General features: G+C 40.6%; 1 protein-coding gene across 3 annotated transcripts in view; it reads right to left on the reverse strand.

Annotated features, from left to right (window-relative positions):
* The window catches only part of CPVL (carboxypeptidase vitellogenic like), a 131,508-nt gene that overhangs the window by 66,401 nt on the left and 51,349 nt on the right, over nucleotides 1-13,758 (reverse strand). For all 3 annotated transcript variants that reach the window (XM_087429145.1, XM_004418877.3, XM_087429146.1), the window contains exon 8: nucleotides 428-550. In XM_087429145.1, the coding sequence (XP_087285271.1) occupies nucleotides 428-550 (123 nt within the window). The remainder of the gene's footprint in view (nucleotides 1-427; nucleotides 551-13,758) is intronic.

Below are 13,758 nucleotides of genomic sequence, written 5' to 3' on the forward strand. Positions count from 1 at the left end.
ACAACACGTACAAATATACACACACAAACACACAACACAAAACGCACAATACGCACATCAAATACCTCACAACACATACTGCACACGCACCACACACAAACATACACACACAATACACAAACACACACCCAATATACACACAACAAACATACACCCAACACACATATACACAAAATACACACAAACACACCACACACACACACACACATCCCAACACTTGCGCTCACAGCGAACCTAGGCTAACAGAGTAAGTTGACACCTTAAAACACTTGGTAAAAATTAGAAGATTTAAATCATTAGAAAGTCAACTGGGCAACAGTATTTCCATTTATCAAGTTAGGTCTCTGAGGTAAGAGGAGCCTCAATCTGATTAAAGGGATTTAATCTCTTTAAGGAACAAAATGGAAAGGAAAAAGGGGCCACTTACTGACTCAGGATCAGAATATGCATCTCCAATAGCAATTCCTTTCAGGTTGATCTTCATCGTCATCACAGGGTTGAGCATGTGGATATAGTGTGCAATGGCTGGCACATATTTCCCTGCGTAAGACTGAGAAGGGTAGATGTTAAAATGAACCATCACAAATTGATGCTAGTAAAATTATGTGTTTAAGCCCATCAAAATAACAATAAAATAGCAGTATTCCCAAAGAGACATACAATGTATTTCTTAACCTCACACTGTAATTTCTCCAATAGCAAAGAGCTCTGCCTCTCACTTCTTTTGTCATCCCAAATGTCACCAAGTGACATGCAAGTCACAGGTGAGGTACACAAAAAATAATAAGTCAACATGTAATAAAAAAGTGAACATTCTAGGGCCCGGCCCAGTGGCGCCAGCGGTTAAGTGCACGTGCTCTGCTGCGGCGGCCCGGGGTCTGCCGGTTCAGATCCCGGGCGCGCACGGATGCACCGCTTGTCAAGCCATGCTGTGGCGGTCTCCCATACAAAGTGGAGGAAGATGGGCATGGATGTTAGCCCAGGGCCAGTCTTCCTCAGCAAAAAAGAGGAGGATTGGCAGATGTTAGCTCCAGGCCGCTCTTCCTCACAAAGAAACAAAAAAAGTGAACATTCTAATTTCCTTCCAATATAAAATAACCTGGACCAATGAACACAATTCTGCCACCTATAGGGCTTTTCTTACCAGAAAGTTCCATTACAAGTTTTATTAAGAAAGAAACAAAAAGAGAAATACAAAATCTGCATAATGATGCAAAATTTAAAATCAATATGTACTAAAGGAAGATAAAAAGGAAAATAATTGTCTAAAATCGTCACTTGAACTTATCTCTGTGTCCAACCTTTTCCAGTACAAGGTTCTTTTTCAATTTCAAAATATTTTGTGGACACAAATATGATAACAATCCTGCTTTTAGATTATGCTGAAAAAATCTACTACTGGTTTGGTAATATTTAAAAAATAGTTTTGTATTTTTTCCATTAAAAAGTTGGCTTCTTGACACCTCCACTTGTATGTAATATTAAACTTCATATGTTCAAAATGAAGCTCCAATTCCCAAGCCCTCCTTGCAGCCTCCCTTTCGATTAATGTTAATTAACTCTGTTCTTCTAACTGCTTAGGCCAAAAATCTTGGTGTCAGTCTTTATCTCTCTTTCTCTCACACCCCACACAAGTGCATCAGCAAATCTTGTCAACACTACCTATTCTATCAAAGTCTGCCCAGAATCCAGTGTCTTCTCACATCCTCTCTTCATCACCTTGCTCCAGGTTGCCATCATCTCTCCTCTAGCCTCCTAACTCACCCCCTGCTTTGCCTGTATCCTCATCCAGTCTATTTTCAAGACAGTGGTCTGTTAAAACATAAACCAGATCATGCCACTCCTCTGCTCAAACCCTCTGATGACTTCCCATCTCCCTCAGAGTGGAAGCAAACTCCTTTTTCTGAGGCATAAGGGTTAACGTGATCTGGTCACCCCACTAACATTATCCCCTACTACCCTCCTGCTCATTCCTCTCCAGTCCCTCTCGGACCACAATCATTATTGTGATCCATACTGTTCCTTCCACCAGGACCTTTGCATTAGCTGTTCTCGCCACCTGGAATGGCTCTTCCCCCAGATATCCATATGGTTAACTCCCTCATTTCCTTAAGTGAGGCCTTCCCTGGCCACCCTATCTAAAATTTTAACACCTCTTTTGTGACGTTTTATATTCCTCTTCTCTCCCTTTTCATCTTAATCCTTATCACTCTCCAACAAACTTTTACTCATTTATCTTGTGTGTTGTTATTCTCCTACACGCACTAGAACAGAAAATCCATGAACACAGGGATATCTGTCTCTTGTGTTTATTAGAGCATCCTCTGTGCCTGATGCTGTTTATTTGTTAATGCTCAATAAACAGTTGCTGAATGAATGAATCTTGAATCAACCTACATGCATTTGAAAAACAGCAATGCATACATGTTCAAAATAGAGGCATTATGTGGGTACATTTGAGTCTGCAGACCCTTCACAATATTTCCAAGGCTCTCCAGGGGTCTGTAATTCAAAGACTGGGACTCCCCAAGAGCTCTCATTTACTCCATACCATAACCATATGCTGGAGATATCATTATTTCCATCTCAGTATGAGGACACTGAGGCTCAGAGAGGTTAAGCGGTAGAGGAGGAATTAAATCTGGTCTAACGTACTCCAAAACCTAAACTCCTTCCAAGTCATGATAAAAGAATGTAATTTACAGAACTTAGACGAGCTCTCCTCACTGATGCAGCCTTCTTGTACAATAATAATTATTTTGGCAAAGTATTGAATCATAGCAATTTATCTATTCATACTCATGAGCACATTTTAGCTTCTTTGTGGTAATATAAAGATGTGTTTATGTGTGTGAAATTTGGTTTGTTGTATATTTGTGCTATATTCTCTTGTCAGGGACAATAAATGAACATTTATCAAAAAAAATTTCTGTAAGACAACTCAAAAAAGCAAATTTCCTTGAGTAACCATTTCACTGGTAAAGATGTGTTGTATAGTCTTCATTCAATGATGGTTTATTGGACAACTCTTCTGTCAAAGGCATTATGGTAGATACTTGAGAAGACACCAAGATGAATAAAGCACAAAGCTTGTACTTGTAAAGTTCACAATTTCTTTTGAAAATACATTATGGAAAACTTGACTCAAATGTGATAAGGCAAAGTTTACCATTTCATGGATTATCATTCCCACAATGTGCACATTGCCCAGCACATAACAAGCACATAAAAACATATTTGATAAATGAATGACTTATCTGACATTACTTCTAAACATTTTTTCTCTATTGGAAATTAGTACAAATGCTAAAAGTTGTTAGCATTTGTTGTTATCACTTGTTGCATCAAGTTGTTATCACTCAAGTTGTCTTATTATAAGACCTGGCAATAAAACACCTCTCTTGTCTCTTTCTGAGATGGAAGGGTATGTACTTTAAATTGCTATGTAAGTAGTGATAACAAATATCGGCTAAAACAGCCACATTTTTATGGCACCTTCTCCCTTGCGACCATCATGTGTATCTGGAATATATTCAGGCAGAAATATAAAAAGGAACACCCACTCAATTTCTGACCACCTACTATGCACAGGCTATTTCGCCTACTTTCGTTTGAGTTTATTTAAGGTTAAGATTATCTTCCTATATTTTAAAATGATACAAACAAGAGTCTGTGCATTTCAATCACGTGCCTAGCTGGAATTCTATCCAGGTTTTGCTGCCTCCACACCTCCCATTTCTCATGTCAAACTACATTTCAGTCAATAGTCCTGGAATAGACTATGGGTCTCTGGTCCCCCAACCTTGGGTTTATCCACTACTAAGCTGACTACTTGCTAAGCTGACCATTTACAGAAAACAAGACAGTGAGATGGGTAGTTCTACAACCACGTCCAAACAGATTCCCCAATGTCTAGTCCACATCCGCTAACCTAACAATGACGCTGTGTACCCCATTTTTTCCTTTCTAATGACTATCACACACTTCCTTGCCCTGTGTCAGTGTGACAAGTCCTTCACTGCCGTTTTCATTAATCATTCCCTTGGCTGAGTGACTCAGCCCATCACACAGTAGACAATTATAGGATTATTTTATGGAAAACAGGCACTGAAACATTATAATGAAATTTAAATTATTTTCGCTCTCCTTGAAATATGTTTCTTTTTTTTTTTTTCCAGATCAGACTAGTTAATTCTTCCTGAATCATTTATTTCTCAATTAAACAATTCCGTGACTGCCACAGGCACTTTAAAAGACAACCAGACAATAAGTCAAGTATGTTTTGTTTTACCCAGTTTTCCCTTTTCTGGATGTGTTTTAAATAGAATAGACCCCCATATTTCAGTGGGGGCAGAATTTAGGTGTGGTTTGTCTGATGGATCAGAAATGGACTATATGGCCCCTCAGGACTTAGAATTGTGATCCTATAATTTTACGAACTCGCGCTTCTTTTGTTCTGAGTTCTGCCCGTAACGAAGACGAAAGCACCAACAACCACAACTATCAGCCCTGTGGTTTCTCTGATCTCTTGCTGGTGTTCACCAATGTGGGCAGCAGCTGGCCAGTGAAGTTCCTGAAGTCTGTGAATTAACACTAACCTTCTACCATCGGAGCAGACCCTGGCCTCATAAAAGCTCGGAACAGCATCAAAGTGATTATAAAAGGAAAGAGGAAAAGCGCGGCCAGCAACTATGTGAACACATATTATTTTAGAATTCAGCAGTGACCTTCAGACGAGGAACTCAGCCAGATAAACATATTTAACCCAACACAGTAATTCAAACTAGGGTAGCAATCAACACATCAGGATTTTAGTCTGCTCTCATTATTCCTCTCTAATACTTAAAGAAGCTCCAAGCTGCAATTTGTATGACACTGTCCTTGTATGGCTCATTTTTCTCATGGTGACCATTATTTTGGGCTCACCTCTGATGAGAAGGATCAGAGATATTAGGGTGTGTTTGTATATGCTGTATGTGCTGGAGTTTAAAGAAGCAATAAACCGCCAGTTTTCCTCTTACTTCACAAGGATCTCGGAATTCAGCTCTCAATCTTTTATTCCCCCCGTGAGAGAAACGGGTCTTGACACCCCAGCTGAATAGTGGTTTTGAATCTTCGTCTGCAATCTTTCTGGGTTCTTAAATGATATTTGGAACAGCCTAATGGAAATCACGTTAGGAGCATATTGTACTTGTAAAAATAGCCCAGAGAGAATGTAATGCTTGGTTAATTATCCAGATGTGTAAAAGCACAATGAAATTGGACTTAAAGAAACTTGTAATTGTGTATTCTGTCTGAATCTCTCCCTTCTTACATGTTTCAACAACATTCATAGCAGACTTACTGTACCCCTGCTACTCAGCTACTTTTAAGGGAGGAAAAAAGATTTTATATCTAAAATCAAGCTTCAATCAGCTCTTCTAGAAGAAAAGAAATCATGTCAGAGAATAATACTATAATGGAAACAATGTCCTCTTAGAAATTTCACATATGTTAGCAGTTACTGTTGTGTAAGCTACTCTCAGTCGTCTACATTTCTTACTAAAGTCTAGTTAAAAAACAAAAAAAGAGGGGCCAGCCTCGTGGCGTAGCAATTAAGTTCGCAGGCTCCACTTCAGCAGCCCGGAGTTCGCAGGTTCGGATCCCGGGCGCAGACCGATGCACCACTGGTCAAGCCATGCTGTGGCGGCATCCCAAATAAAGTAGAGGAAGATGGGCATGGATGTTAGCCCAGGGCATATCTTCCTCAGCAAAAAGAGGAGGATTGGCAACAGGTGTTAGCTCAGGGCTAATCTTCCTCACAAAAAAGAAAGAAAGAAAGAAAGATGCAGTTATATTCATTCTCTGCCTTGCTTCTAGGTATACATTTTATGGTAAAACATGCAGAACCTGATAATGATACCATGTGATAGTGATAATAACCTGATAGTGATAATGAGCAATGGCCTTTGAAATGAGACATACCTCAACCTGGACAGAAAGTGCCACTATCCACAGGCCCTGGTTCCTAACCTTTGCCTGGCAAGTGGAAAACGGGGAGTTGTCAACCTCAGCAATAGCATGTTGAGGATGGTCAGGGTCATTCAATGCCCCTTTCCCTGCTCTGCCCCCACTCCCCCGGCCACTCAAGCTGGAACGCATATCTCTTGGAAGAATTCATTTTGGGGCTGTGAGAACTCCTCCATGTCCCCAGAAGGACCCAAGGTGGGCTGCCCTCCTGGAGGGAATCATAACCGTGCCGTGTCCTCTAGCTGTCCCCAAGCGCAGACTATGGTGGAGCCACCCACATTGACGGGGGTGATCAGAGGGAATAAGGAGATTTGCCTTGAAGAGAGTATACTGAAAACCATAAAAACTGGTGAAAAGCCTAAGTTGAATGGAGTATGACAGGATGCAGCAGCCAAGAGGACAGGATTAAGCTGGGTTACCCTGACTTCATCTAGCCTCCGGGCAGAATCTTACTTCACATGGCACCATTATTTTCTCTGAGGAGAGAAGAGGTGTGGCCTTAAAACGGCCAGTTCAGAAAATTAATGAATGAGGAAAGCTTGAACCTCATTGTTGTGGTAATCTCTATAACTTCCTAGACATTTCCAGACCATGCGTCATCTAATTTCAAGACCACACTGCTGCAATTAAAAAAAAATGGCTTCCAACAAGAATATGGCTTTATCTAAACATCTATTTCTCTTGAAAATGAGCTTTTTAAAAAAAGCAGAATCTACAGGAATAGACATATGAGAAAAACATTTTGATCTGTATCCAACTTTTAGTCACATAAATTTATGCAAAGTATGTTCTGCTTCCAAATGACATATTCTTGTTTCATATTGAGAACATGGTTCTTTAAAAAAAAAATTCCATCAGTGACAAGCATAGGTGAAAAAGATGCAGTTCCCCGGCCCCCAAAAAAATTCTGACCTCAGTGTCACTTTTGGAGAAACCCAGCTTGAAGCCACGTGACTCAACCAGACAAATAAACCCTTTTGTTTAAAGTGACTACAGTTAATTTGCCTTTTAAATAAAGAGTATGAACATACTGGGCCACAGTCAACAAACTAAGTCTTTCACGTGCTCACGACAGATAGAATTCAGACAGTCAAAATTGCATAATAGATTTAACTCAGCATTTCCTGTCCCTAAACTAGACATCTTATCTAATCAGGTACTATTTGCGTCACCATGCCACTTGATCCAGCATGGTAGTTCATTTTAGACAAAGCTTATAATGACTTCTGATTTAGTCATATTCTTTTTCATGCAACTAAAGAATCAGTAATTATGTGTCGATTCGACTTAGAAATGCTATTCAAAAGCCTGAGGCCCAATTTGCAAAATTTCCTCATGTCCCCATTCAGTTCTTCAGATTGCAGCTTAAACCTTGATTTTTCTAATATTAAACTTATGAAATAGTCACAAATCCGTTTTCACTTCTAAAAGAAAATACTGGCAAGTCAGATGCACATAACTGAAAATAGGCATTTGTCGTGAGCTCAAGAGTTAAAGCAGCTTGAATGTTATCTAATAAAATTCAGCAAGTTCTAAGCTTTGAGAAATAATTGCATTCCAAGGACTTTGAGCCCTTATATCACTTGAAACTTCCATTAACTCTATAAAACTTTATGATCAAAGCCAAGTCTTTATGATTAAAACTAAGTCTTGGCCAGAAAGATAGAGACATCCAAGAAGCTAGGGAACTTCTTTTCTGTTTGTATAAGGTTGATAACCCTCAGAGATTCTGCAGAAAATACGGAAGGGGTGTTGGACTCCTTTCTACAGCCGTTGATCTGTTCTGTGGAAAAAGGCAGGTCTTGGAGACAGTGCAGTTTCAAGGGAGCAGCCAGGCTCCAAATAGGTTACAATCCTCAGCCAGTCCCTTGACTACAGTCTTTGGGCTCTGGCATCCCGCTGCTTAGGTTCCATTCCTGGCTGGGTGACCTCGGTAGGGCTTCCTTAACCTCTCTAAGCCTCAGTTATCTCAGCTGTAAAATGGGGATGATGTTAACAGTGCCAGCTTCATAAGGTAGCTCTGAGGATTAAACAAGGTAATGCATGAAACAGTGCTCAGCATCATGCCTGTCATATGATCCACTCTCAAAAAATCTACAAATATAACAAGTGAACTAGATACTCTTGAGGGTCCCCTCCTAGCTACCAAGTTCAGTGATCACAAGCCTGGGCTAAGAGGATAAACGCGTAGGCGTACACAACATGAGTACAGGCCTACTGCTAGAACAGTTCTCCCACCCCACATTAGATGTCGCCCCTCTACTTATATGTCAGTGCTTGAAATTCCCCTTTACAAGTATCTTTCTATGGCTTAGGCTCTGTCCTCTATTCAAATACAAGTATTTCGAGAGTAAGTTTAATTGATCAGATCCTGTCTAACGGACAGTGAGCTGATAAGTTAGAGTGGGGGACAGAAAGAGAACACTCATGATGGGGATGGAGGAAGCATGGAGAAATAGGACCTGAGCACAACACAGCCAAGGAAAGGAAGGCTGAAGGTGGGAGGTAGGGCATTGGACGGCCTTTGAAAATAGGGAGAAGAAAAGAGAGTCCTCAGGGCCTGGGATGCAGTGCAGGGAGAGAAGGGCCACGAGAGGAAAATGAAAAGAACCTGGAGAGGAATATCATCAATATTTTTATTTCATCTAGCAACAGCCTTGCATGAAGCCACTCTATAACATTCATTAAATGCTGTGCTTCATATAGTATGAAACAAATTAAACAAACATGACTCTCGACTACTGGGAACCTGCTACCCGAACCCAGTGGACCATGATGATTTCAATAAAGGTTGTCAGACTCCGTGGTCCCAGCAGCACTTTTCTCATGCAGATGAAGATCAAATATCCTATAAAGCTCACTCATTTTTAAATAACTCCAAAGTTTTGCCTTTATTCACCCCTCAAATTAACCGTGGTTGCAAAACTGCTTCTAGGGAGAGTAGGCCTCTTTCTGCCGATCAAGAAGAGATGCCCAGTTTTAACCACATTCCCTGCCATTTTGGAAGAGCTCCTACCCATTGCCACAACCACCCACAAGCACTGAATCTTTCCCAGGAGTGAACAGAAAGCCACATGCTCAGAGAACAATGGGCAGTGCCCCTTCCTCTAGGCACCTCCCTGCCTTCCAGTGAGGGCTGTTTTACTTGAACTTCTAGCTCGGCCCATGTACACTCGAGAAGATTCTAAAGTGTGTCTATACCTCAAGTATAAGAGCAATCTCACTAATAGTTACTGGCTCAGGAGGATAACACTTATAAAGAAAGTTAATTATGTGAATTAAACACAGCTTGTTTCTCTTTTTGAAGTACATTTTTTTCATGCCTCGAGGAGGGTGATTTACAGACACATTTGTCTCTCTTTAGAGAAAATTAATTCCAGTTGGTGTTCTGGGCAGAAATGGAGAGAAGAAGGGAAGGAGACAAAACGGTTCCTTCCCCGTCGCACGGACTGCAGGCCCACACCGTGCCTGGCTGTGGCCTTGCTGTGGTCCACACGGTCATGGTGAGGAGCCTGGGGTCGGTCCTGACACATTTTGCTACTATCCCAAACTTCTAATACCAATTTCTAAGCACCACCGTCATCTTTCAGATGAAGCAAACTACTTCTTTGAAAGATGATTTCAAAATAACAGGGGAGACAATGTCACATCGCCAAAACAAGTGAGCTTTTTAAACCTCTTAGCCCTTGTCTACATGCATTAGGCCACATGCTTTGGAGCCATAATATATTAATCCAGCTTTTCAACATGCATGGTAATAATAGTCATCATATGTTGGGTACTCACCACAGTCAGTCACTCTGCTAAATATTTGAGGAGGATTAGCTAATTAAATGCTCAAAACAACCCTCTGCAGTAGGTAGTTATTATTTCCAGACCCCCTTACACCCAAGTCAGGGTGCTGAACAGCTGCTCCAGACCCTTCAAGCATCAGGCTACCTTCATTCACAGCACACAAATGTGTAGGATATTTAGGTCCAGTACATTTGCATTGAAAAGTAGAACATCATTTTTGAGTTTATGCAGTTATTTTTCAAGGGTGAGTCTACAAATTGAGCAGCATTATTTGTTTGGCCTCCCTAAGAATGTGAGAAAATTAAGAGTTCTGAATAGAAAAGACTTCCCTTTCTTAAAAAATCTATTACAATTTTTCTTTTTGGTGGTGGAGAGAGGGAGGATGGGTTGGTACAATGCTAAACTGCAATTGTATACAGATGCTTTAAGAGTACATCTAGGTAACTACAGCTGACTGTCTAGCAAAGCAAAATATCTCTGGAAGTGATCTAATTTAAAAACCAACTCCTTTGATTGTAAGATGAAAAGCAGAGGCCCAGAGAGGTTAAAGAACTTGTTTGGAATCATCTAGAGAGAAGCAAAGCCAGCAATGAATCTCAGGTCTCCTGATTATTAATCCAGAACTCCTTCTGCTTCTCTTTTCTGCCTTCTGCCCTTAAAACAGAAGACAACCAGATGGAATAAACTAGACTGGAGAAACATGACATTCTAATAATAAAAAACCACCAAGCTTTCATTATTTAGTGCTCTTCCTTCTAGAAAGAGATGCGCCCCCAGATTTAATGTATCCTGTGTAGTGTATGAAGATGATGCTGCTTGGCAAGTGCCCAGGCCCTGCCTGCCCTCGTTCTCAACTTCCTTCATCACTTGGAAGGCACAGGTTTCCTTAAAAGTATTCATCCTGGCAGCAAAGAATGTAAAAAGAAAATTGTCCTTTCTTACACACATTCGGAAATTACGTTCATGAAACCACCAGGCAGATATGAAATAGACAAGTAAATTTTTCATCTGGAATTTGGCAGCTTTGCTGAAAGTTCACCATCATGGTTAATAACATTGCCACATTATTTGCAAGAGAAGGAATTATACACTCAGCAGATCACTCTTCTGTTGGAGGTGGACTGGGCGTTTTCCAGAGTTGCTATCAAAATGACAAGGGTATCACTTCCTGCCCCTTTCCCCAACCTGTCTCTGAAATGGGTTAAAACACAAGGAATAGCAGGGAACTATTGGTAGAGGTCTTAAATAACTCTGACTGAATAACCGGCTTAAAAAAAGACCTAAGTGTGATATGTTAAGTAGTCAGAATGTCCTTTCCAAACAGCTTAGAAAAAGAACAAAGTGGGTGCAAGAGAAGGAAATTCCTAGTTCCATTAACTTGCCATTTTCTTGGAAAAACTGAGACTGTTTTTCACTTTGACTCCCTTAGAGTGACATCGGTGGTTTGTGCTTGCTCAGCATCCTTCCAGCCCTTCCTCTGTCATCATCACTCAGATCTTCCTCTGGAGACCACTCATCTCTCACTTTCAGGCCTTGTGGTTCAGAGGGTGAGGGCCCCACTAAGATCTCTCCCCTCCCACGGCAGTGAGGTGGACTTCAGGTACTATTCTGGCCAATCTGTATATTCCACCCCTCGAACCCCAGTTACTAGTTCTAGAATGGGTATGGGATCCAAATGGATCATATGAGATTCAAGAATAAGGGTGGAATTATTGGGAAAAAGAAGTTGAGCTGGTAGGCTATACCTAGAGCTTTGGAGTGGGGTGGAGGGACAAGGGCACAGGTGAAAAGAACTTACTTGAGAATGAAACCAGTGAAATGTAAAGCCAAGTGAATAGATCAAAAGAGAATGAGAGGGCCGGCTCCGTGGCTTAGCGGTTAAGTGCACGCGCTCTGATGCTGGCGGCCCCAGTTCGGATCCCGGGAGCGCCCCGAGGCACCACTTCTCCATCCAACGTGAGGCCGAGTCCCACGTACAGCAACTAGAAGGATGTGAACCTATGACATACAACTATCTACTGGGGCTTTGGGGGGAAAAAACTGAATAAATAAAATCTTTAAAAAAAAAGAATGAGAGACAAAATCCTGATGATAATGTTTGAGCACCCAGATCCAGCCACGCCTGATGCCAATCAATTGATCCCCTGTTTTACTTAAGCTGCTTTCAGTAGAGTGTCTGTCACTTGCAAGCAAGAGTCTTGACTACATTCACCCCTGTTCATCCTTCAAAATCTAGTTTAATTGTTGTCTCCACAGTTTGGCCTTTCCTGAGGATCCCACATTGAGAAATAGCTATTTGCACTCTCCTTGTGCTATTTGTCATTATAACTAATTCTCTAACTGTACTTTTCATTCTGTATTTTAATTATGGTTAGACCTTCACATTTAGGGTAGAGTCAATGTCTTATTAATCATTGAATTTCCAATACTTGTCCAATGCCTCAGACATAGTAGATACTCAATATATGTGTATTGAACTGAATTTGATTCTAAATACTCTTTCAGTGAACACTCCACCCTTCAACGCTTTCCAATTATGCTTAGAATGAAGTCCAATCTCTCTACTCCGGGCAGCAGGGCCCTACATGATCTGTCTGCCTCTCCCATCTCAGCTCAGTCTACAGTGGCTCTGTGCTTTTCCTTGAGCGTGCCAAGCCTGTCCTCACTTCAGTCTTTGTATTTGCTTTCCTTCTTCCAGGAAAGCTCTTTTCCTAGATACTGCAGCCACCGCTCCACTACATCACTCAGGGCTCTGCTCAATTATCTCCGTATCAGAGAGCTTTTCTCTGACCATCTTATCCAAAATAGCACCTCCATCACTCTCTAACCCTCTATCTGCTTTATCTTTTTCACGACACTTATCACTGCCTGACTGTATAGCGCACATTTATTTCCTTATTTATCACCGTGTTCACCTCCAGAATGGATAAAGGCAGGGAATTTTTCTGTTTTGTTCACAGTTGTATTCCTAGCACCCAAGAATGTTTGTGTTCTCAAAATATTGGCTGCTATGTATTTTTTAAATAACCTTAAATTTAAAAGGATGAAAAAAAGCAAACTCTAAAATTGAAACCAACATATGCAAGTGAACCTGTATATTAAATTGTAACATAATCACTCTGGTAAAAAAATAGAATTACTTACAAATTTTAAACATAGTACTTCGATTTTAAACCTGTAGTGAAATATAGTCTAAGGATATAAATAATTATAGCAAAAAATATTGAAAGTAACTTGGAGGTTTCTGGTTGGTAGTGGTGCTTGATGTAGCAATTCTGAAACCATTTTGCACATATTGTAGGATAGAGCAAAGATGCTCATGTTCCCAGTTGATGCTGTTGAGAACTCCATTCCTCACTGTGGGAGAATGGATATAAAACTCAGAATGGGGAAAGGAAAAAAGAACCCTGTGATGCTGAATTAGAATTATAGGTATCACTATGAAGTCATTCTGTTTCCTCGCTCTGCTCACAGATAAAGCCTAAAAGAAATGCCATCCCAGTAGCAACGAGCACACTGAGTGCTCAGGTCTTGGTTTTTAAATATCATTCCCCATTAAAAGGAACCACAGTTCCTTGAAGAAATGACTGAATCCAGGGCTAGGGCTGGGAAAATACAAGATAATCCTAGAACATATATTTGTGCCAAAAAGCAAGGAAATGCTCAAAGACTAATGAGGATCTGTCAAAAGGACACAGGAGTCAGCCTGAAGGGGCTCCCATTGACCAAATATGGAACAACATGAGCGTCAAACCCAATAATGATAGTAATAAATGTTAACACATCAAACAGAAATAACAATCCATGAGTCCACAGTGATATTTCTTAAAATAAATAATAAAGAAGGGGAGTGAAGGCTCTTCTCTACAGAAGAATACCAGATGCTATCCCTAAGAAGACAGATCAGAAAAATCACCACTTGAAAAACCCCAGTGAAATAACTCATTAAGACAG

Source organism: Ceratotherium simum, chromosome 1, assembly GCF_057802395.1.
Source record: "Ceratotherium simum simum isolate JZ-2026a chromosome 1, ASM5780239v1, whole genome shotgun sequence".
NCBI lineage: Eukaryota > Metazoa > Chordata > Mammalia > Perissodactyla > Rhinocerotidae > Ceratotherium > Ceratotherium simum.